This window comes from Magallana gigas, chromosome 6, assembly GCF_963853765.1.
Source record: "Magallana gigas chromosome 6, xbMagGiga1.1, whole genome shotgun sequence".
Lineage (NCBI taxonomy): Eukaryota > Metazoa > Mollusca > Bivalvia > Ostreida > Ostreidae > Magallana > Magallana gigas.
The window spans coordinates 54,517,436-54,544,137 of NC_088858.1; the positions used below are offsets into that span (position 1 = coordinate 54,517,436).

The 26,702-nt window shown below is 37.7% G+C and overlaps 1 protein-coding gene across 1 annotated transcript; it reads left to right on the top strand.

Moving 5' to 3' along the window:
- On the top strand, positions 1-26,658 carry LOC105339606 (scavenger receptor cysteine-rich domain superfamily protein). Its single transcript, XM_034467078.2, has 23 exons — positions 1-123; positions 475-631; positions 17,317-17,480; positions 19,002-19,158; positions 19,507-19,661; positions 20,372-20,522; positions 20,611-20,774; positions 20,924-21,074; positions 21,161-21,318; positions 21,466-21,622; positions 21,740-21,912; positions 21,993-22,134; positions 22,253-22,440; positions 22,522-22,666; positions 22,756-22,910; positions 23,033-23,177; positions 23,452-23,618; positions 23,717-23,889; positions 25,148-25,295; positions 25,410-25,612; positions 25,746-26,006; positions 26,095-26,249; positions 26,420-26,658. The coding sequence occupies exons 2-23, from the start codon at positions 612-614 to the stop codon at positions 26,631-26,633; spliced, it is 3,546 nt and encodes a 1,181-aa protein (XP_034322969.2). The 5' UTR covers positions 1-123; positions 475-611; the 3' UTR covers positions 26,634-26,658.
- The last annotated feature ends 44 nt before the right edge of the window (positions 26,659-26,702 follow it).

A 26,702-nucleotide genomic window follows, 5' to 3' on the forward strand; every position in this document is an offset into this window, starting at 1 on the left:
GAAACACGTTCATCTGTATGCCTGCACTCGGTATTTGTTAATAAAACAGCAGTTATCTTACGAGTGCCTTCTCCTTGTTTCAGTACACATTGCTGCTACAACAGAGTCACATTCCGAGTTGTGGTACGTCTTTTATACAGTTTCAACTCCATGTACCGGCGAGTTTGTTGCATTTCAGTTTTATATATATTATTATACAGGGAAAATTAAGGTAAATTAACAGATAAGATTATCATTATCTCATTGATCTCTAGCCTAGTTTATGCATTAATTTTGTTTTAGAAATTACTTCCGCTCAAAAATATGTTTCATCGTCTTCGTTATAAGATTACAACATAGACTCCAAGTGTTCAAGTTTACATGTAAACATTTTTTCATACTAGAGAACTGTAGCAAGTAAGTAATCAGGTTCAACTGTTATTCCTAAATCCTTTGCTTATGTTGAGAAATGTTCTCTATGATGTTATCTTATAGCGGGTGAAACGACACCTATTCGTCTGGTAAATGGTGCGCATGCGTATGAGGGACGAGTGGAGGTGTACCACGGCGGGCGGTGGGGAACCGTTTGTGACGATGGATTTGATGCGGAAGATGCGGTGGTAGTTTGTCGTATGTTGGGTTACATAGCAGTGTAAGTATAATATATATATATATATATATATATATATATATATATATATATATATATATATATATATATATATTTATTTATTTATTTATTTAATAAGAAAACACGAAAAACGTTCAATATAGCTTAAGCGCGTTCATTTTAAAACCTTCAGAAGCTATATAATAGAGAGGTTGAGATTTAAAACGTGTACGGGTACGCGTACGTGTGTTAAAACTACACGTACACGTACACGTTTTTGTAATTTATCAGTTGAGATTTCTTAACTTATGGGATATAAATGTGTACGTTAATCGACGCAGTTTTGTGACATGAATTTATTTAGTTAATTCCAAATAAATGGTAAATTTCTTATCAATTTTCAATGAAATGAAGCTTAAAAATCTATATAATGTATCACAAGAATACATTCACTCATCAAAAAGATTTTATTTGTTGTAAAAAGCTACACGTTTGTACTTACGTGTAGACGACACTCTACAAGTTTAGAGAACGTGTAGAAACCATGTCGTCACAAAAACTGATGACGTAATTCGCGAAGATATTAGGTGGTTCCCCTAGTTCACGTACACGTACCCGTACACGTTTGAAATCTCAACCTCTCTAATGGTAACGTGTCGTCAAAAAACTTCAACGTTGAACGGCAATGTCTATTATGACGTCATAGTTAGATTTAGCGGAAAAAAAATATAATTTGCAACATAGTAGATAACATACAATTCAATACATTATTATAACAGACAGTTCAATTTGGGTTTAAAAATACGGATGAAATGTTTTTCTTTTTCTATTCTTTGCACATTACTGTCACTCAACAGTTTGAAAAATGGAAATATTTTAAACTGTTTATTACTGCAAGTGTCCAAATGATCACTTAACAGTATCTGTCGATATCCCGGGGTGTTTATGTGTTGTTTGTTTACACGCACACGGGCCCGAAGTGGATTGCTTCACCCCTGCGAATGTGTTCGGAATATTTTCTTTATCGTTGCTAAGTATATAATAAATCCAAAGGTGCTCGAATGAAAGATCACAAGACTTCACCGAGATTTGTTCAGTTCCTGTAAAATTTCGAGCGGAAGTATAAGTGTTCGGATAATATTCTCAAAATACGTAAGTACTGGTCGTTTTTCATATCATATCCTACTTTGATTTATGTTAAAACATGACAATCTTTTAAGATGTACGTCTTATTTCACTATATAGCGGTTATTTATATTAACGATAATATTCAGAACAGAGTTATCGTTCGTGTTCAACCACATGTAGAGTGGTTGAAAATATAAACATTGGGTTGCTTAATAAAATCATAGCCATGTTTGATGCTTGTGGTGTGCAATAACATGTTTTTAAAAAAAATAATGGGTGTCTGTCTTGCATAAATACTTAGAATATCGAGCCATTTTCAAGGAACATTCTGCATAAAATAGTATAGTCTATTTCACTATTGATACTATTACTAGGTCAGGCGCGGATCGAAAATTAACCCTCATAAAGAATCTCTACAAAGCATGTTAATTGTTGGACAGAGAAAAAAACTATTTTTTTGTATTGTCACATTTATTTCTAGAAAACATTTTATCCACCAAATAATGAAGATAAAGTTTAAAATCAATAAACCACTAGATTTTAATCATATTTGATTACAAGTACCTAGATTCTATGAAATACTAGTAGACTATGAATACGAGGCACGATTTTTACTGCGAAACTGAAAGGGTCAAATAAAACCACGTGGTCTAAAATTTAAATGACAATAACATTCGCAGGGGTGTGCTTGTTTCCCCAATATTGTACTCGTTGCAGCCTGGACATGTTATAACATATAATACATTCTTAGTGTCACATGACATGTCCGTCTTTACGATGAATTCTTTTCCGCTGAAGTCGTACTTAGATCCCTCTGTAATATGGTCACAGGTCCCGCATCGTGGGTTTCTACATTTAGTAACTGTGTGTTTAGTATCAAAATGGGAAGTGCACAATATTCGTTTTAGTTTTTAGGCTGACGTCTGCTGTTAATGAGGTTCACATCTTTGTAAATTTCTTTCGTGGATTGGTCGTTGATGAGGATATTATTAAACTGATGAATTATTGGCGTAATGTTCATATTTCTTGGATTAAAAGTATGTACAAATGGAATAATATCAATGGTTTTTTCCGGATGTTTACTGGCTAATAATTCCGATCTATCATACTTCCTGGCTTTACGAATTCCGTCGTCAATGAGACCTTCGGGATAACCTTGGTTAGTGAGGTAATGTTTGAGTTCCCTGAGGCGTATGTCTTGGGTGTTTTCATCGCTCACAATGGTACAAATACGTCGAGCTAAATTATATGGAATAGCAGTTTTTGTATGATGAGGGTGACACGAATTAAAATGAAGATATTGATGTGTGTCAGTTGTTTTGTAGTATATATCAGTAAACAGTTTTGAATTCTTCTTTATAACCAGAACGTCCAAAAATGGTAATTTGGTGTCACTACTTTCTAAAGTAAATTTGATGTTGGGATCAAGGTTGTTCACAAGTTGATGAAATATCTTTAAATTTTCGTCACTATTATTCCATAAAATAAAGCAATCGTCAAAAAATCGTTTCCAACTAGATTGAATAGATCTGGCTTCTCCTTCTCCCCAGAGTGAAAGTATTTCTTCAAGGTATCCAAGAGTAACAGTGGCGTATGTTGGTGCCACCTTTTTTAGGAGGAGGCAAGCCCAATCGAGGGCAAAGATACATACCGAGGAAACGCCAACAACGGACACAGATGTATTAGATGCTCGTGAAGCTAATATCACACAGCAACCAATGCAACATAATCCTTAAGTGTTCAACCTCTCGAACAGAGTATTGAATGAAACTGAAATAAAATTATTATCAAAAGGTTTAAAATATACACCAACTCTCCGTATGAATAACGAACAACTTAAAACGGATATTAAGGAATGTACAAGAAAACTTCGACTAAAGGAATATTTTTACGAGGATGATGATGATTCTACACAAAATCTAAATGAGGAACAAGAACAGGATCTCGTCAGAAACAAGTCAGATTTTAATCCAAAACGGGGTAGAAATCAAACTTTTGATACAGTGTGTAATACTCTTGATAATTTCCAACTTTCTAACGTTCCAAGACAAACAAAGTCAAATCTATCGAAAAAAGAGGAACAAGCCTTCAAAGATTTATGTCATGATGACAGCATTGTTATCAAAGAGGTCGACAAAGGAGGCGGAGTTGTTGTAATGAATAAGGCATATTATGAAGTTAAAATATTAGATATGCTTAATGACCCAGAATATTATAAACACGTTGAAGAAAACCAGGAGAAAAAAACTCAGTCAAAATAAAACAATTTGTGAATGAAAATTTGTCAAATATCACTACAAAGGAAAGAGACTATCTTATTAACTTTGATGCCCGAGAAAGTCAATTCTACGGATTACCAAAAGTGCATAAATCATTACAAATAAAAAATGCTGTAAAAAACCCAGACTGGAGAATATATTTGCTGCCTAAATCCAGTAGACCTCTCTTTTAGACCTATTGTAGGAGGACCTAATTCATCCACCGAAAGATTAAGTCATTTGATTGATATTTTACTAAAACCCTACTGTGAAAAAGTTCCCAGTTTTATTAAGGATGATGTGAATTTAATAAACCAATTGCCTGAAAGTGTTCAACATACCGCAAAACTTGTGTCATTGGACGTGGTCAGTTTATATTCTAATATACTGTAACGTTTCTGAGTTCGATATGGGATTCGGCTGCTCTGCCTGAGCAAATCAAAGAGTGAATTAAATGATCTATTTCCTCAATCACAGATTTAAATTTGAAATATGTACAAATAATATCCCCCGGTTCTCTGTGGCGCACGCACTTCAAACTACGATTGCGTATGCGCTGCTCGAAGACAGGAGCGTACGCGCCGTTCCGGGACTGTAGCGTTCTAACTACTGTCAACAAGCCAATTTGTATATTTATTACTCCAAATATACACCTATAGTCTCGAAAGCCTATTACAGGCACGTAAGACTACAGACAGGTTATTCTTACCAACCTTAATTTCTTTCCTGGCTTCGATGTGTTGATGTCTCGGCCGTCGAACACAGACTCTCCGATCCTACTGATTTTCTCAGCTTATATACCCTTCGGGTATCACGTGACCAGCTGAGGATCGAATGGGATGAGTACATGAAACCGGAAGTCAGTCAGCACAATTCTACCACAGGGAACCGAAGGGATATTTTCGATTTTGATCATAACTTCGCTTCACAACCCACACCTCCGAGGAATGCGTCTCGCATTCTCACAAATCAATATCAAAAAGGAACAAGATTAAACAACACTATACATTTTTTTTTTTAATTTTCCGTTTATCTAAGACAGTAACATATATTTTCAGATGCACTACATCTAATTCTCAAAGCAAACATGTAAAGGTTAATAGTAATAGCAGTGCAATATCTTTGCTCTCTAGCTTGAAATTGACCAAAAGTCATCTTAAAACCACTCTTCATCTTCATGGACTTCTATCACCGATTCTCCACCAACTTGATACGATTTCTGAACTCGATCTAAGCGCCTCCTCTTAGTTCCTTCTGTCTGCGTGTCAACATTTACTCCCGTTGAAGTCAAGGTCTGGGTAGATGCGTCCACGGTAAGTATACCAGCTTGAACAGCAACGGCCCTTAAGGTGCTTGGTTTGGATGCAGAAGCAGTAATGGTGAGGTCTTTAGCTGCTCGCTCACGTGGAGTTATCATCGGAGTCGCAAAAGGACTTGGAGCAGTTGGAACAACGGCATCAGGACTCACTATGGCCTTTGCTCTAGGAACATAAACTGGAAGTGGTCTCGTGGGTTTCCTCTTCGTCACTTCTGGGGTAACAGGGATTGTGCGCAGGATGTCAGATTCACCTACCACGTCAGAGAGACTCCCAGGATCCAATGATTCCCACTCATGATCAGACTCGCTTTCTGCTTGTACGGTTCCAGAACTACCACTGTGCCGTGTTCTCTCGTGTCTCTGCATATCACTCTTCTTGTTGGTGGCGTAATCACACTGCGTACACTCAAATCTTTTCTGGCGACGCTTCCTTCCACACTCTATAACATGTTTCTCCCAGGAATTCTCTTCCATAATGCGCTCATTGCACATAGGACATCGGTGTCCCTCTTTCCTAGCAGTGGTCTTAGTGTTAACCATTTCCTACAACATAAAATAACAATACCAAACATTGAATTCTGTCTGCTCACTATTTACACATTTTAAACAATACAGATATTATAACTGAACTATATTTTGTATTCTACCACAAAATCATCATGCCAAGCAGGTGCGCGTTTTTGGCGCAGGGGTCTACTTTTAAGGTCTGCGCTCGCGCTTTCTATATCATTATCACACACATGCGTATTGTCATCAATAGCATGCAAGTTGTCAGCCTCATACTCTATTTCGTTTCTCTCTACTGGCAGTTCTTGTTCTTCACCTGTCAATATCTGAGATTTACACTTTCGCATGCGATCGCAATGAATAACACCACTCTTGCCTCGAAATCCGCATGCTACTATGTAAAGAAAATCAGACAACTTTTTCTCTATGACAAAAGGACCTTTCCAAAACGATGTCAGTTTTGGCGAATAGCCGCTTTTTCTAACCGGAAAATACACATAGACCTTTTCACCGGGCTCAAATATTGACCATGCTACTTTCGCATCATGATATTTCTTCTGGCGTAGCATCTCTTTTTCTGTATGTTCTCTAACAATTTTGTGCGCGGTTTCCAGGCGTTCACGCAAAATCCATACCCACTGATTAGAAGGAATGTCTTTTATATCAGATGACATCTCGTACATCAGGTCTAACGGAGTAGTCGCCTCTCTACCCAACATCAACATGTTTGGGGAGAAGTTAGTTGTCTCGTGCGCTGTGGATCTGTAAGCCATTAATAAATAAGGGAGATACACATCCCAGTCACGCTGGTTTTCTTGAACATAGGTACTGAGCATCGAGAGCAGTGTACGGTTAAATCGTTCCACCATACCATCTGATTTCGGGTGATAAGGTGTGGTACGTGTTTTTCTAATACCCAATAACCGACACATTTCAGAAAACAGCTTGCTCTCGTATTGGCGCCCTTGATCAGAATGCAGAACTGATGGTACGCCAAATCTGGCTATAACTTGCTCCATGATTGTGCTTGCTACGGTTTCAGCATCCATACTTTGTAGAGCGAAAGCCTCTGTCCACTTTGTAAAATAATCGGACACTACAAGTATATGGCGATTTCCTCTGTCCGTCTCTGGCAATTCGCACAATATATCAGTTGCAATCCTCTCCATTGGAGTACCGGAACCAGCAATTTGCATAGGAGCTCTTTGCTTTGGATTTGGATTCTTGCGCATGGTGCATTTTTCACAACCGGAAATATACTGCTGGACATCTTTCCGAAACCCAGGCCAGTAATACTTTTGCCTTATTTTGGCCAGAGTTTTCGTAACACCTAAGTGTCCTGATGTATGGCTGTCATGGCACATATTAAGTACTCTCCGACGCTCTTCATTGGGTATAATAGCCTGGAATGTTTCCTTGCCTGAGGGTAGCAGTATCCATTTTCGCATTAACAGCCCTTCTTTTATGCACAGGCGATCAAATTGATTCCAGAGTGATTTCACCACAAACCCTTGCTGCGTTATCTTAGAGTTACAAGGTCTTTTCCCACTTTCAACCCAAGAACGAACCAACTGAATGTCCTTGCTTTCACTCTGCGCTTCTTTCAAAGTATGGTCATCTTTCTCGCTCGAGTCTAGATTTGCGTACACAGTTCGAACTTTTTGCACTGTTTCAGGTTCGAAACCACACTGGGGACATGGTATTCTACTGAGTGCATCTGCGTTACCATGCTTTCGACCAGGGCGGTGCTCAATCTCAAAGTCGTACGTACTGATCACTTCCAGCCACCTCGCCATTTGACCTTCCGGATCCTTAAATCGTAACAGCCATCTTAGTGATCCGTGGTCTGTCCTGATTAGAAAATGACATCCATAAAGGTAGTGTCGAAAATGCTTGATGAAGTGAACAACCGCCAATAATTCTCTCCTGGTAACGCAATATCGCTTTTCAGCTTTAGACAAGGTTCGGCTTGCATATGCAATCACACGTTCTTTATCATCAATTTTCTGCGAAAGCACAGCACCGATTGCCGTTCCACTGGCATCCGTATCTAGTATAAATTGCTTTGTTACATCAGGTAATGCTAAAATTGGCGCACTGACCAATCGATCACGCAACACCTCAAAAGCTTCCTGGGTCTCTTTCGTCCATTGAAACTTCCTTCCCTTCTCAGTGAGTCGATGCAGGGGCTTGGCTATGGAAGCAAAGTCTCGTATGAAGCGCCTGTAGTAGCTGCAAAGGCCAAGGAAAGATCGAATTTCTGAGACTTGGTATCGGCCAATCAGCAACTGCTTTTACCTTTTCCGGATCAGTAGCAATACCATCCTGAGATATTATATGTCCAAGGTACGAAACCTTCTTTGCAAAAAGGTTGCACTTTTTAGCCTTTAGTTTGAGACCTGCCTGTCGCAAACGCTTGAACACCTCTCCGAGATTTTCTAGCATGTCTTCAAACGATTTCCCGACAACAATTATGTCGTCCAGATATACCAAGCACTTGTCCCATTGAAGGCCTGCAAGCACTGTCTCCATGAGACGTTCGAAAGTGGCAGGTGCACAACACAAACCGAAGGGCATAACCCTAAACTGATATAACCCTTTGCGCGTAACAAAGGCAGTCTTCTCCTTGTCTCCTTTTTCCATGCCGACCTGCCAGTACCCACTGCTGAGATCTAGTGTAGAAAACATAGCATGCCCTGAAAGATGGTCAAACGCTTCCTCTATCTTTGGAAGTGGATATGCATCTTTCACTGTAACTTCGTTTAATCGACGATAGTCAACGCAAAAGCGCATTGTCCCATCTTTCTTACGAACTAGGACAACGGGTGATGCCCACGGGCTGATAGATGTTTCGATTACCCCTTTATCAACCATTTCATTGACTTGCTTATCAACCTCTTGAGATAAATGTAGAGGGATTCGTCGAGGCGCCTGTTTGATAGGACGAGTTCCTAGTTCAGTATTTATCTTGTGTTTCACAACATGTGTCCGCCCTAAATCATAGTTCGATGTTGCGAACAAATCCTCGTTTTTGTGCAAGAATAGTTCTACCTTCGAAAACTGCGCAGGAGACAGATTAAGTTTGCACCTGTCAAACAACTCCCGCAAATCACTGCGTAATCCCTTAGCACTATTTTCAGCCTCACCCGCGGAAGCATTTTGTTCTTCCACTGCAGTCATTTTTGCAATCAAAGTACCACCATGAATTTGCTGAACGCTCTCAGTGATATTCATGAGACAAACTGGCACAATATTATGTCCCTTTACCAAAGTTCGGCCAACCAATGCGCGTCCACTCTCAAGAAACTTTGGCTCGGCCTCTACCAAATAGTCTGCGGAACCAAATGTATTTTCTCCCGGTACCTTAGCCTGAATTACAACTTCACTTCTCGGTGGCAGGCACACATCCTTATCCGCCGTTACCCTATAGCACCCTAATGTACCTTCCCATGAGAAGCGACACTCCTCATTATTCAATTTCAGAGAACTTCGTTCGAAGTTTATATCTCCTTTGCATGCTCTAAGAAAATCAAGACCCAGTATCCCGTCTACACTAATATCCGCTACCATTAGTTTCACCGTTTCCCTCGACCTTCCTATCTTTATAACGAAATCGGCTTTTCCATACTGACAAAGTCTTGAGCCACTGGCACTCGTTATAACTTGTCTACTCTCCTCTAATACGGGCTTGTCTGGTAGTTTGCCATATATTCTCTTAGACAACAAAGTCAGGGATGCACCAGTATCAATGAGAAGTTTTGTTTTGAGGCCGTTTACTTCTGAATCTATAAAAATACCTGCTTCTTCACATAGGTTGCTTGCACCTACATTTCCTTTAGAACTCTTTCGATTTTTTCGCCTCTGCTTACCGCGAATTCGACGCGCATTCCCATCTTTAGGCTGCTCACTGCGTCGAGTACTATTATCGCGCTCTCTCTTCAATTTGGGACAATTTCTACGGATGTGTCCTTCTTCTGAGCATTTGTAACACTTCACTTTCCCGCTTCTTTGCGTATTGGCAAATCTGTGACCTTCAAGAACGCCTTGATTTTTACCTTTCTCCTCAATGCGCTTCTCTATCGATTCTATCTTATCCTGAAGTGTCTGCATCATTTCAAATAAATCTTTGGACTGCGATTCATTCTCACTAGTGGGTTTTGTGAAGTTCACACTGTGCACGTGGCTTCTCTTTTCAGTCTTGTAATATGCGTCCAACTCAACTGCTAAGCGTATTGCTTCATTTAAATTCTGAGGTCTACTTTGCTTTAAGCGCAATCGCATGTCGGAATCTACCAGCGCATCTATAAATGCCTCTTTTCCAAGTGTTTCTCTTACCTCCATTAGTACTGAAGGATAAGCCAGACAAGTAAGTCTCCTAATTGCTTGACCTAGTTCTGTCAGTGTTTCCGAAGCTCTCTGTCGTCTCTCTTTCAATTGCGCACGGTAAAGCTCAGTTTGATTCGGCGGCGCAAATCGCTCCTCCAGTGCTTCAACCAACAGATTATACTGTTGTCCCGTCTCTGACGAGACATTCCCAAGCACCCCTTGCGCAGCACCTCGCAATGATACGGCTAAATAGAGTCCTTTCTCTCTATCAGGCCAGTTATTAATGGCCGCACAAGCGTCAAAATGAGACTTGTAATCAATCCAAGAATGACTACCGTCAAAAGTCGCAGGTTTTATATTGCATTTTGTTGCATTCCTGTCGGTGGTGATTGGCATTTGCGTAGGCGGACGACTGTTAAAATTCCTTAGCGCAAAGTCGTTATTTCGTCTCTGGCCCACAGAATCTGTAACTGTACTCAATTCACCTGTAGCTAATTGTTGTTGCACTTGCGCTGGCACTGGTATCTGCGAATGCACTTGCAGTGGTAAATAGTGTTGTGCATGCATACGATTTTCTTGCGGCGCACTCGCCGTTTGTAGATGCGCATTTGATGCGTTTGATAGCCTATCAGTCACGGCTACCGGCGCATCCGCTTGATACTGTTGCGCACTTTCATAATGTGCATTCTGTGCAGAAGCAGGCTTTCGTTGTGCCGTTTTTCTTAAAGTAACACCATCAATGTAACTACCCTCCGCCTGAGAGTTTTCCGTTTGCCTTAAATTCACGCTCACCACTGTATCATCCGCAACTCCTTCAGTTAAGCATTCCCGAACTACAACTTCCTTGGGTATAGTAGCAATGCCAGAATCGCGCATCGATCTATTTCTCACTACTGGTGTCGACTTCTTTTCTATTTCAAGGCGCAATCGCTCACAACTCTGTTCAAGGAAAGAGATTTCCTCATCCAGCATTTCATCCATTGCGCTCATCATTTAACAAATAAAAGAGAAACAAACAAACAGTACTCTATTTTAACAACTAATTTTAAATGTGATTATTTCTTTCATTTGCCGAATCCCACCGCTCGCTGCCACCAAATTTATGTAACGTTTCTGAGTTCGATATGGGATTCGGCTGCTCTGCCTGAGCAAATCAAAGAGTGAATTAAATGATCTATTTCCTCAATCACAGATTTAAATTTGAAATATGTACAAATAATATCCCCCGGTTCTCTGTGGCGCACGCACTTCAAACTACGATTGCGTATGCGCTGCTCGAAGACAGGAGCGTACGCGCCGTTCCGGGACTGTAGCGTTCTAACTACTGTCAACAAGCCAATTTGTATATTTATTACTCCAAATATACACCTATAGTCTCGAAAGCCTATTACAGGCACGTAAGACTACAGACAGGTTATTCTTACCAACCTTAATTTCTTTCCTGGCTTCGATGTGTTGATGTCTCGGCCGTCGAACACAGACTCTCCGATCCTACTGATTTTCTCAGCTTATATACCCTTCGGGTATCACGTGACCAGCTGAGGATCGAATGGGATGAGTACATGAAACCGGAAGTCAGTCAGCACAATTCTACCACAGGGAACCGAAGGGATATTTTCGATTTTGATCATAACTTCGCTTCAATACCAACAGAGCTTGGAATAAAGGCGGTGAGCTATTGGATCAACAAGCATCCTCAAATTCTACAAGATCGCTTTACAAAAGAATATATACTCGAAGGGTTACATATAATACTTCAAAACAACACCTTTGCATTCGGAAAAAATCATTACTTACAAGTGAAAGGTACAGCAATGGGGACAAAGGTGGCACCAACATACGCCACTGTAACTCTTTGATACCTTGAAGAAAAGCTACACGAACAAATACTTTCACTCTGAGGAGAAAAAGAAGCCAGATCTATTAAATCTAGTTGGAAACGATTTCTAGACGATTGCTTTATTTTATGGAATAATAGTGACGAAAATTTAAAGATATTTTATCAACTTGTGAACAACCTTGATCCCAACATCAAATTTACTTTAAAAAGTAGTGACACCAAATTACCATTTTTGGACGTTCTGGTTATAAAGAAGAATTCAAAACTTTTTACTGATATATACTACAAAACAACTGACACACATCAATATCTTCATTTTAATTCGTGTCACCCTCATCATACAAAAACTGCTATTCCATATAATTTAGCTCGACGTATTTGTACCATTGTGAGCGATGAAAACACCCAAGACATACGCCTCAGGGAACTCAAACATTACCTCACTAACCAAGGTTATCCCGAAGGTCTCATTGACGACGGAATTCGTAAAGCCAGGAAGTATGATAGATCGGAATTATTAGCCAGTAAACATCCGGAAAAAACCATTGATATTATTCCATTTGTACATACTTTTAATCCAAGAAATATGAACATTACGCCAATAATTCATCAGTTTAATAATATCCTCATCAACGACCAATCCACGAAAGAAATTTACAAAGATGTGAACTTCATTAACAGCAGACGTCAGCCTAAAAATCTAAAACGAATATTGTTCACTTCCCATTTTGATACTAAACACACAGTTACTAAATGTAGAAACCCACGATGCGGGACCTGTGACCATATTACAGAGGGATCTAAGTACGACTTCAGCGGAAAAGAATTCATCATAAAGACGGACATGTCATGTGACACTAAGAATGTATTATATGTTATAACATGTCCAGGCTGCAACGAGTACAATACTAGGGAAACAAGCAATCCACTTCGGGCCCGTGTGCGTGTACATAAACAACACATAAACACCCCGGGATATCGACAGATACTGTTAAGTGAGCATTTGGACACTCGCGACAATAAACAGTTTAAAATATTTCCATTTTACAAACTGTTGAGTGACAGTTATGTGCAAAGAAGAGAAAAAGAAAAACATTTCATCCGTATTTTTAAACCCAAATTGAACTGTCTGTAATAATCAACAGTTTGTAAAATGGAAATATTTTAAATTATATATATATATATATATATATATATATATATATATATATATATATATATATATATACACATACTTTTATTTTCGCGATTTCTTTCAAATCGCAAAATATAAGTATAAATTATACCCTGTAGTATAAGGAGCTTTTAAAATCGTAAAAAATGACTTACGCAAATAAAAAAAATGCTACATATTTTCCCCAGTTTTACAAATTTTTTGACACGCGAAAAAAATGGATATACGGTATAAAGCACTAAAAATGGCTATGACACGAACAATTGATGTTTTCTAATTTTCGGGACAACCATACCCTTCTTCAGGACAAAAGAAATAAATTACATGGATAAAAACAAAGACAATAAAATCTACGGATATAGCCTACATGAATACGATATTGCATAAGTGTCACAATGACATCTTTTATTTTTAGCTCTTTTAAATTGCATAACAATGTAATGTGTGAAATTTATGCATATCCGATCGCAACAATTCTGCTTATCGAGTATTTTGATTGTGTTCAGTCTGTATGCCTTTATAAAGCCCCTTTTACAATTGGCGCATGAGCACTTTACAACACTTTGCAATCGATTTTTTTTTTTGGCTTCGCACGAGCTATCTCATACGTTGTACGAACTCTCGCATTCGTTGCATGCGTTTTTGTCGTCGCATCAAGTCTCCTCAAAATTGTGGACATGCACACTATTCAGACGCGACCGAATGCGACCCAAATTATTGCAGTGCAACGCACGAAGATTGGTACGAATGTTTTACAACATTTTGTGTGCTCGCAAGAGCGATGCACGATTTTTAGACGGGGTCACGTGACCCCGTCTATTGGTTTACTGGGAAAAGAGTACCAATTCATTTCCCAAAGGGCGCAATGTTAACTTAAACCCACCTGGCTAGTTTGCTATTATACTTACAGACATATCCTTGGTCACATTTGAAAGTTCATTCCAAGCACTAACACAAAATCAGTAGAAATACATAGGGTCCCATGGCGTTTATAGGTCAAAATTGAGCTTGTTTACAACTTACAGCGATCCGCAGCAAATAAATCCAAGTCCCAAAATTGACACCCACCCCCTATTTCAACCCCTCTTATTTCTTTTTTTTTTTGCAGTACTTCTTCAATCCATCATTCATTTTAAACAGTGATAAATTTACTTTGAAATAATCATTATTTCAGCAATTAATTCAGCCAATCACCTTAGCCATACCTTTTTTTGCGCGGCTCAATCTTGTATTAACACTTCTCTGATGTCAACATCCGGTGCACTGGTACTCTCATTCCTATAGTCAGCCGAAGTCTCAAACCGGAAGGCACGCGTAGAGCACATGAATTGAGTCTACGCGTGAGAAAATAGTGCAGAAAGTTTTCATGCATTTCAGTAAATATGTATTATAAAAACACGCATTAAATCATATTAAGCCCTCTGTGTATAAACAAAATTCTATTTAGAAAATAAACAAATAGTTTTATTGATCAAAATATTCTTGCTCGGGTTCAAATGTGGAATGAGTTACGTAACTGAATGCACAGCGCCGTTGACGATTCAGTTGGTGTACGAGCTCATTAATCAATAGAACAGGTTGATGGTGGAATAGAAATTAAAGTTCCCAAACGCAATGTGCCATTTTTGAAAAGTTGTAAATTTTATTTTGACAATCTTTCACCCTAATACTACCAAACTTCATGCGCAAGCCGAAGTTAAAATCGGGACGGGTTATATAAGGAATAAGGAATCATTCTTTGAGTATTATGAGGTGATAATTTCGGTCGGGGCGTGATCAAATCCATTGCAAAAAAGCCAAATTAACATAGATTGTAACAAATAATTCAAACTCATAAATTTGATCACGCCCGACTGAAATTATCACCTCATAATATTTAAAGAATGATTCATTATTACTTATGTTTATATAATTTTAAGCCATCGTACGATTAAATATTTAAATATAAATAAGCAAACCCCGCTGGCGCCTCAATTTGGCGTCATTTGTATTATGGGTTATATAGTACAAAATCGATACGTAGTGATATCACAGGCAAAGACACTTGAAAATGTAAATATACGCAGATGTTTTACAAATTAAATAGGTGTTTCATTGACTCCCAGTCTACTTGCGGTATGACTGCTGTTCGTCTCTAAAGGAATAAAACTTTTATTACAGATACCGTCCGACTTGTGGATTTTCACTTGGATCACAAAATTGAATAAATCTAATGATTAAAATTATCTACTTTGATATAGTTGTTTGATTTTCCCGGTTAGTAGTAATTTTTAAAATTTTTCCTTGGGGTCTTATTTTACATAATATACCGTTGTGTCAATTTTCTACAATTATGAAGGCCGGGATAGAGTAAAATTTAGATAAAGTATCAGACAATTGCAAAAAAGCCGAATTTACACAGATTGTAACAAATAATTCAAACTCATAAATTTTGGAAGGATATTCGAGGAAATCTAGGACAATTACAAATTCAAAACTTTCAAGACCCAATCTTTCAGTACTCTCAGTACTTTGATTAAATATTGTAAGATAAATCGCAGCTGTTTTTGCGTGTGTTATGCGACCATGAGACTGTTGCTCAACGTGTCTCATGTAATCTTGCAACGTTTTACCATCATTTCGGTTTCAGTTTACTTGCTTTGCCACTAAAATATACTGGATACATGGTTATTTTCGCCCCATGTTATTTGTGCTTCTATATACGGTCTTGCATCGTATTGAATTCGCTCCAATAATATTGTGGTAAAATAGAGATTATATGAGACATTGGAATTTGCCAAGTATTAATCTGCTTACTGACAAAAAGAGCGAAATGAACAAAAATAAATCGGTTGAATACTCCTTAAGTATAAATTGTATTAGCATATCTGTTGCAGGCCACAATTGACCTTGATTTTGGCTGTTGCTTTTGTCATCTTCTTGGGCGTTATCTATTCTTGGTTTCAAATATTTCTATTGAAGAGCGTCGGAATCGGGCACTTTATACCGGCATACCGCCTCTTACTCGTATGATCATTAGTACGATGAATCGCATGATCGAACGAGCGCCGCTCATCCTGTCGTATTGGTGTACGTTCAATCGTCCAATCATTTGGTCTTTTGTGCGATCTTATCGCAATATCTTACAACACTCGCGTTCATTGTACAACAAACGCATATAGACGCAAGATATATCGCAAGTTTCAATGCTTTTACATCGCACAACGGTCGCTTTGAATCGTGCGAGTTTCGGACGAGTACTTTTTCATATGCGATTGTTTTGGCAACAGTTTACGAACCATATTCAGTTTTTTCGGTCGCACGAATATTTTGTCGCTTCTGCTCGTGCGCCAAAACATCTTTAACCAAACCAAAACCTACTTATGTTTAGAAATATCCTGTTTAATACCATTTTTTTAAATATCAAGTACATAACGGCAATATATTAGGAGTTGATTTTTATCAACTCTCCTATGCAGTTACTCTGGCAAACCGAAACTGAAACAGTGTTTGTACCTGAGCACAAATCATTACCGCTGACGAGAGTTAGTTCTTGAAAATAATCGATAAGTTCGATGTAATGTACGCTGAAGCATTTTTATTAAAGGAAACTTATTTATAAATACCATGGAAATAGTCAGATTTTAAATAATAAACAATTTAGAAGTTTTTTGCAGTCGTATGTATTCCTACGCCAGAGTTCAATATTGTCTCGTTCAACCATTGGCTGTCTCCGAACAACTCCGACAAGCAGAGAGTCAGTCTAAATTTAAAGGTCGCATCGTCAAGCTATCACGTGACCTGGTATCTCTTACTCGTAGGAGATGAATATTTAAGATATCTATTGCAAACACAACCACCTCATCCTGCTGATCATTAAAATCCATCACCTAATTTACATGCGCTCATTGTTTGCACGAAGCATGTAGCATGTAGCATCGCACGGAATAAGACCATATAGCATGATCCTTATATCGCTATATTTTATTCCAAACAATTCCTTCAATTTTTAGGAATAAAGAGATTCGGATTTGAGATATTTGCGAGATACATTCATTAGCTACTAGTATAGATGGTCATTTGAAGGGACTAAATCTGTTAAAAGATTCAAAATCCCAGGTTGCGTTTTCATGTTCAACATTAAATCTATTTATTGATATGTTGACAATTCATCAAAAATGCCCTCTGCTTAAACAGATTTGCTAAGCCCTACGGTGGAGCACACTTTGGTCAAGGGGTTGGAGATATACTTATGGACGATGTAAACTGTAGAGGGACGGAGTCCGACATCTCTAGTTGTTCATTCGGTGGATGGACTGTCAACAATTGTCAACACAGCGAGGACGCAGGGGTATCATGCGGTACTCACTCAGTTCATCGAAAATATATAATTCCGTTTGGAATCCACCTCAAAGCGATTTACGTCATGGAATATTAACATTACCCCAACTATAGTCTGTCCCAAGTTATTGCTTCCATCACATTTTGATGATTTTTAATAAAAATACACATACCTGGGAAAGACGTACAATTGGAATTGATGAAATGGAAAATATCCAAGATATCTTCATTGACAGATTATATTCCTTTTCACTCATAAAAGTTAACAGGGGGAAAACAAATTTCTTACGGATATTTATAATGGGAAAGAGGTATAGCGTACTTTCCCATTTTTCGCCCCTTCTCATTTTTAAATAGAAAGTACCTGCTTCTATAAATAGATTTATCTGACGCCTTACCGCATACAGTGCATTTTAGTCTCATTTCAAGCCTTGGGATAGGAAAAACGCTTTTTGTTTACTCTTTCTCGGTGTCTTCTTTCCTTTTTCTTTAGATACCCATGCAAAAGTGAATCGAGTGCGGTACTATTGTTTTTAGACGTCTTTGTTTATTTTTTCTATACACAATATCACATGTGTGATACTAAAGCGATATACAGTTTCTTCAATGCTTTTAATTATTAAAAAAAGGATTTTTTAAATAGAAAAAAATATTTCAACAAAACCATCATAATTAAGACAAAAATATTTATGCAGTCATCGGGAATCGAACACATGACCACAAAAGCAAAAAGACAATAAGCCGATGCATAAAACCACTACGCCACGAAATCATTGATAAACTTCTGATCTTATAATTTTCCATGTATTGCAATGAAAGAGTAATCACGAAAATAGGGTTGTTGATTTCATTCTTAAATTTTAAAATGAAGATCATCTTAAACCAAAAATCACTTTGCATTATAGTATTGTTTGATGTCAGCTGAAATTATATTTAATTTATTTTTTCTGGTTTACGGTGGTTTAATGTTTGTTTTTGTTATTTGCCAATGCCCACATCACATATTCCCATATGGTCAATACATAAACTGATTATTTTATCGGATTTTGATCGACACTACTATAAAAATTTTTACCAAGTTTCTTTGTGATTTGTATGCGCGAACTGTAAAATAATGGACACATTTGAAAAAAATTCAATAAAAATTCATTTTTAAAAATGCGCAATATTGTATGCGATATTTCATTATAAGTGCGCTTTTTACATCTTTTCACCATTCGGAAGTACTCGGGAACCTTGCGCAATTTTTCAACGTTATCATCCGGGCTTGCAATGCAAAATCTCCATAGACTTTCTATTTTGGGATGTGTATTGAAACCGGAAGCGGTCGAGGGGGCGTTTCAAAACAGATAATCTGGACATTTTTCATATTAGTTGATGAACGTATTTTGAGCACAAAGGTATTTATTATTCTCGAAATACCAAGCGAAAAGTGGTGGAAGCAAAAACTCGGGACATAGTATAGTATTAAATTTCCCGTACTCGTCAAAACGGTACCCTTTTCATAAATCTCCATACAACTAGTATGCTTAACTCTTTAGAGCCTTTGTCGTACTTTAAACTTCACGGTGGGAATGTGAGCTCGGAAGGATATCTTCAAGTTACGGAATGGAATGACACAGCACACCCCGTGTGTGACAATTCAACATCGGACTCCCAAATTCATAGCATCTGTCAAATGATGGGATACAGCAAAGGGTAAATTTTCAATCAGAATTTAAATGTTTATCTACTTTGATTGAAGACATTCTTTATATTTGAGGCAAGGTAGAATAAATAAACATCCACATATTTATTTGGGTAGTGCAATTTTTAAAAAAACACCAAAAACACTGAAGCATGTTCAACAAAATAAACTGCGGTAAAATCGAAAATTGAAAAGTGAAATGAAAATCCCAATCTTGAAAATTTATCTGCATTTAGCTCTCTCATCCATGTCAGAGATTTGATTTCTTGCTATGGGAAGGCGATTTTGCGAAAGTAAGGGCGGCTAGGTGCAAACAGCTAAGGTTTTAAAAAAAATTAATACGATCTTGTTTTCAACAGGGGATTCCGTTTAGTCAGTTCAGTACATCACGTGACGAGACGTTACTACCGCTACAACGATAGGGGTTGCTATGACAACATGATATGTACCCTATCACCATTTGCAGTAACAAACTGCTCACAGGGAAGACAGCTTAGAATCCACTGTGTGTCTAGTAAGAATTACCATGAGTTATTATTATACTAAAAAAAGAACACAAACAATAGACATTTGAACTTTGAACTTTTTTTCCGGGGGGGGGGGGTTACGTTTAGTCGTGCCCTTCCATTTCCACGCTTGCAATTTATTTTACTTTCATGTTAAATACTGAAATCTTAATAGTTTAGACACAGTTAATAATTCATACGCGCATACTTTACGCGCATGTAACAATTCATTGTGTTACCGTTGCCAAGTGCTTTGCTAACGCTGAGGGTAATAGAACGGATTATTATCTGCGTCTTAACCAATCAGATTTCAGTATTTAACATGAAAGTATATTATTACATGTGTATATAACACATTCGATTCTAATCGTTTTTTCACTCTTGTAAAATTTAAACAAGAATGTAGTGAATGTTTTTTTTATTCCATTTCCGGGTTTTTGTTCCTTAGGTTTCTAATATAAAAAGATTAAAGATGTTGATATAATCGGATAAAATTTAGAATTAATCATTTGATAACATATGCTCACCCTCGGGATTTTTTATACGCATGAATTGAAAATTCACGTGGAATAAGATAAAAATATGAGATGACAAGGACATATGAAGTTTCATTGCCCTGACACATGATTAGCTAGAGCCAATGAGATAACGCGTTATATAGATTTATTACAATGAGGTATAACGTTTGGTGGATAAATGCATGCTTCCTTTTTTAAAGATACCAATGATATTCGATTAATCGGTGGAAGAAAGGCATCAGAAGGTCGTATAGAGGTGAAACATAATGGAATATGGGGCAGCATATGCTCTCAAAACTTCTCTCTAACTGAAGGTATGGTTATATGCAGAAGTCTAGGATTCAAGAGCAGGTACGTATTAATATACTCGTATCATCTTTTCATGTCATATAATCCTTTTTACAAGATTTACATGAAATACCAATTTCTTAAATTGTAGCCACGTCACAGTGCATCGTGGTGACGTCTTTGGTCACGCGGACAGACCGGAAGTGATATCTGACCTAAAATGTAATGGAACAGAGCCCGATATTTCAGCCTGTACTAACATAACCTACACAGAGCGACCGTGCTCCCCGGGCAATGAAGTGGGCGTCACCTGTGGTGAGTCTTTAAAACTGTGATTAGGGTTAATTGTAAATGCACTGAAATGATAAGTTTTGTCATCGAAACCAGCCCCAAAACCCGAGTCTTCATCTACATGTATATTGTTAGAAGTTACTGGTTACTACTGATATAGTCATGACTTACAGACACAACTCCAATGCGCCTCGTGGGAGGGGCTGGACCATGGGAGGGCCGGGTGGAAATTCAAAATGGCGGCCACTGGAGGGGCGTCTGTCATGATAACCTTAATCAGCAGACAGCAGAAATCCTCTGTAGAATGATCGGGTTTCCAGATAAGTCAGTAAGACACACAAGAAATACTAGTAAATCATTTGTTGGAGACATAATAAAAATGTCTAATTTTGTAAAACGTGCACTTTCAGTGACGTTATGGCTGAAATAAAACAAGATCACTTTTATGGGCGAGGTTCGAGGGACAATATGATCCATGTTTTGAACTGTGCTGACGGTTTGTCAGACATCTCTGGCTGTGAATTATCAAGAGGATGTACGTCTGGTGTTGGCTTAAGCCTTAGGTGCCGTACGTATTTTTCGTAATCATTTGCATGTGGAAGAATGAATTACATAACTTAAATGATAACACTGTTAAAGATATTAATACATGTGTATTTTTGTGATATCCCGGAATAACATAATGCCATTCAAACTTTGTCGTTGTCGATATCAGATACAAAAGACATACGACTACAGGGTGGGTCGCATCCATTAGAGGGTCGAGTAGAAGTCAAAGTTCAAGGACAGTGGAGAACAATTTGTGACGAACATTGGGACGACTTGGATGCTACAACAGTTTGCCGAATGTTGACTGAATATCCCATAGATCAGTGAGTTGTGCATACTTTGTTCATTTGTTTAAATAAAGTGACACTAAAGTATTCTACAAATTTAATCTTATAAGCATGTCACTATTTCTATGATTTTGACAAAATCATGCTGTTTAGAAACGTGACCGGAATTGCTTACAAGTCGGCGTTTTTCGGAAGGGGAACAGGAAGAGTCGCCATGTCTCGAGTCAATTGTAACGGGTCAGAGGTCAGCCTTCTGACTTGCCCAGCAGACATGACAGGGGGAGTGAACTGTGATCACTCACGTGATGCTGGCGTGTCTTGTTCAGGTAAAACTTACGTTCTTAGCACCTCTTACACTATTACAGTATATGTGTCAGCACATTGCCCTGAAATGGTACTTTTGTAGTGAACAACCATGCTGTGTTGGTCGGAACCTCCTCCACAACCGGGACAGTAAATATTGTACAGGGAACCCAGTGGTACAGCGTCTGCGATCATTCGTGGACCTTGGAAGATGCTCGCGTGTTGTGTCGATCCATGGGATACTGGTAAGTTTTAGGTTGAATCATGTTAAATGTTGAAATTCAGTAAATTTGTTGTTTTGGACGATACATGCTAATAAAGGCATCCATCGCTTCAAAGATTGAATAAACAAAGCGTTTTCAGGAGTTCCTCTCCAACTGTCTACGTGGACGCCTGGTTCGGACAAGCCAATGGTACCTCTCTGAACATTGAACCCGACTGCAAAGGATCTGAACTCAACCTTGCCTTTTGTCGGTTGAAAAATGAATGGGGAAATCAGTCGTGTTCCCATAGTGATGACGCTGGTGTCAGCTGTACCCCTACGGCTTTAGGTAAATCATATTTTCTGTTGTAGAACAACAGTATATATCTATGTTGTAAGACTTTTGATAGATGCTTCTTTTGTTCTTTAGGTTTCCACACAGTTCGGTTATCGGACGGCGACGCCCCAGGAAAGGGCCGACTGGAAGTATTCTATAACGGTCAGTGGGGGTCGTTCTGTCTGGACGGCTGGAATCAGAACAATACCGATGTTGTCTGCAAAATGTTACACTACAAGTTAGTGTTTTTACAGCTGTCGAATACTGTCTTTTTTTTCTCTCCACCATTCAGAGCTATTATATTTAATTGTTTTGTTTTGTCTAAAGTTCTGGAGGTTCATTCTTCCAATCACAACAAGGAAATACCCCGGTCCTTGTAAACTCCCTGGGTTGTTTCGGCAATGAATCGGACATAGGATATTGCACGGCAGATCTAAATAAAGCGAGCTGTAAACTTAAATCTGTGGGAGTTGACTGCACTGGTATGTTCACATTGCTTAAACTATTACAACCACGGTGTATATTTGTCTATTTATATGTTATCTTGAAAATAGAGAAGGACTCGCTTCATGATTGTGCTCAGAATGACGCATAACCTTTACAGATGGAATACGGGCTCGTTTTGTCGACAGTGCTCATAATTTTTCGGGCAGAGTACAAGTTTACAAGGATGACACTTGGGAGGAAAAATGTTCAGCCGATCTCTCTGATAACGAGGCAAAGGTGTTGTGTTCTATGATGGGTTTCAAGTAAGACAAGCTTTCGTTTATTTTGATTGAAACAAATTTTCACATAACAAAGAACACAGCTGCTTGAGTTAACATCTACTTAAAGTGATAGTATATTTGCTCTTAATGCAAAACTAATTACCCACAACAAGTGAAATATCACATGCTTTGGTATTTCCTTACATGTACATAAAGTTTATTAGAAGCAGTTTATAAAAATCTGTAAACTTTGAAATTTGTCTTTGACATATTATGAAAATAAATTTGAAGAATCTTTATATTTTTCCTCATTTAGACAAACTACTGCTCACATGATCTCTGGACCAGCTCACCCCACCGGTAGCCATGGCGTTGTCAAGGTGATAGATCTTCAGTGTGATGGTTGGGAGGAGCATGTCGAACAGTGTACATATATCAGTTCTGGTGGATGCTCTAGAGTCGGGGCTCATGTACAGTGCTTTGGTTAGTTGGGCACAATTTTCAAACCTTTTTAAAATACGTTAAACGAGACAAACAAGTCATATTTTGACAATATATTTTGGTACGCTTGATGTTGCTAGATTGCAGTGGTTTCTTCAACACATCTACTGGGAATCTAACCTCGACAGGATACCCTATGGGATATCCCAGAAATGACTGTCTCTACGTCATTGCTCCCCCTAACAACACTGATCAGATCTACAAGCTCGTCATCAGCGACCTCGATATCAACAGTACTGGAGACTCTCTCGAGGTGATTTCATCACTTTCATTAAAAGAATTAGAGTTTCTTTATTAACCAGGTCAGCTTTATACAGCAAAACAGAAAAAAAAATCTTCGTTATAGCAGGAATTCATTATACGTTTATAGCGAATTCGTATTAATTATTTTAGCGTATTTGCCATAAAACAATGCTATAAAATAATCAACATTACCGTCATTTACAAAATAAAATATCAGCAAATCCTTTTTGACTCAGTTTTTAAATTCTATGTAAAAATATGTATAATATTTGAATTTTCAGATGCATTTTATATAAACATCTGAAAATTGCATGTATCTCCAATGGAATGTGCAATGAAAAAATAATAAAATAAATAATAATTAAAAAAAAATGATAAAATACATTAAAATTTTGCCAACGGGGGTCTTATAATTACTTCGTTATAGCCGTAAATTCGTTATAGCCGCGTCATTATATACGGCAATTTTCTATAGGTTTATATAAGAGCTTTGCCGGGACATGAAGAAGAATGCATAACACTGTAAATTCGCTATATTTGTGTTCGTTATGTTCGAGGTTTGCTTTCTAGATAGAATAGCTTAAGATGCTAGATAAAGGATACACTTAACATCCTTATCCATTAAACAATAAAAAGATTGAAACCTTCTTGACATTACATCGTATTTTTTCCAAAAGAAGTTTAGAAAAAAAATATCTTGTTCAGATATTCCTAAAAAGAAAGTAAAATTATGACTAACAAAGATATCTTTGGGGTTTTTTTTTAAATTTCATTTCCTGTTCTATATCTAAATTAGCACAGGATAGTCGTAAACTTATTAGCACTGTAGAAAATACAACACTCATAACAAAACACAATACACCACTGTAGAAAATACAACACTTATAAAACACAGTGTAGCACTGTAGAAAATACAACACTCATAACAAAACACAGTGTAGCACTGTAGAAAATACAACACTTATAACAAAACACAGTGTAGCACTGTAAAAAATACAACACTTATAACAAAACACAGTGCAGCACTGTAAAAAATACAACACTTATAACAAAACACAGTGTAGCACTGTAAAAATACAACACTAATAACAAAACACAATGTAGCACTGTAGAAAATACAACACTTTAAATAAAATACAACGTATCTTTTATGAAAAGCAATTTTACAATAATTCTATGATTCTATTACATGCAATTAAACGAAGCATAATTTTTGCTTTAAAGTAATCTTCCATTTCAAATGTTTATTTTGACTACGTTTTCCATAGATTACAGAGGGAGTAAGTGGACATCCGCTTGCTTTATTTACTGGGCATGCTCCAGGAAGTAATGTTGTAGCAGGAAAGGAATTCGCCGTCCGCTTCACGTCTGACACAGGCAGTCCAAGTTACCGTGGATTTAGTCTTCAATGGACCCGTGTGTATTCTATAGTTATTACACCCAGAGTATTTTTCTTTTATTTCCCAAAGCACATTTCTTTAAAAACCTCGATTATGTTCATGTATCATTTTCTTACCGCATTCAAAACAGCCCTTACATTGGAAGACGCAATTAGGGTGAATTGCGACCCAACAAATTGGCGGATAGTGGTGAACATGACACTGCTTCGTATGATGTATCCTGACTCGGGAGTTTCCCAGATTTACTTGTCCAAGCAGTCTTGTTATGGTCACGTGATTGATGACACGGTGGTGTTTGATCATTCTTATACTAACTGCTCTACGTCTAAAACGGTAAAAAGTATAATTTCTTTATAATGCTGCAAAACGCTCTTTCTTGATTGCTTGAAGATGGAAAATTTTAAGCTAGACAGTTGATACTACGTATGTTTAAGATTTTATTTTGCGATATTATACAATGTTACAGGTATCTGATCAGTTTGTGACGTATAGCAATCAGTTGGTCTACCCAGAATCCACTAAACCATTTCCGCTAATCATTCACGGTTATCGATGGAGAGTTGACGTTAACTGTGATCTTGATAGATTCGAACACGTGACTCAGCACTACAAACCCACGGAGGCCCCATTAACACAGACCACGATTCATCATCAAGTCGGGGGGACGGGTCATTATGACGTAATGCTGCAGTTCTTTACAGACCCTCAATATTTCCACGAAATAAACGTAAGTTAAGAATTAACGTTTTGTTTGCCACCATCACACAAAGGAAAAAATCACAGTACATTGTTATTATTTTTTATTTATCTTTTAGGGGAATCCTATTACTGCAAATATTGGAGAAAATATCTATGTCAAAGTGTCACTGCACAATGACGACTTTGGAACCAAAATGAGGCTAGATACATGTGAGACAAAGCCTGAAGCTGTATCAGCTCCACAGAACACATACATTATTATAAAGAATGGGTAATTGTGGTTCACTTGATTTATGCCCAATACTGAAAAAGATGGTATACGTGTATTTGCAATTCATTTTTTTCTAACAAATGGAAAAAAAATTACTTGCCCACGTTGCTGTATAATTTAAATACCGATACCTCTGAGAATTATATAAAATAAAAACTTTGTCTTTCCAGATGTTCTGTTGATCCCAGTACTCAGATAGTGTCCCAAGGAACTCACGAAACACGTTTTATGTTTAATGCATTTGTTTTCCCGTCCAATCAAAATGCAGTTTACATTTCATGTAATGCTACGTTTTGTTCCACCGGTGACTTGTCCTCGAAATGTTCTCAGACATGCCACCATAAACGGTTTAACATATTTGGTCAATTATATAATCTTGTGTAATGTAAAATAAAACCATTTTTGTTGACAGCTTATTTATTCATTGTGCATTTTAATCTAACAATCAGGCAT

Bases quoted from the DNA above. Each gene is read 5' to 3' on its own strand.
- LOC105339606 (XM_034467078.2), top strand. From the start codon at position 612: ATGTTGGGTTACATAGCAGT. The intron at 632-17,316 runs GTAAGTATAATA...CTGCTTAAACAG, and splicing joins ATGTTGGGTTACATAGCAGT to ATTTGCTAAGCCCTACGGTG. The intron at 26,007-26,094 runs GTAAGTTAAGAA...TTTATCTTTTAG, and splicing joins AATATTTCCACGAAATAAAC to GGGAATCCTATTACTGCAAA.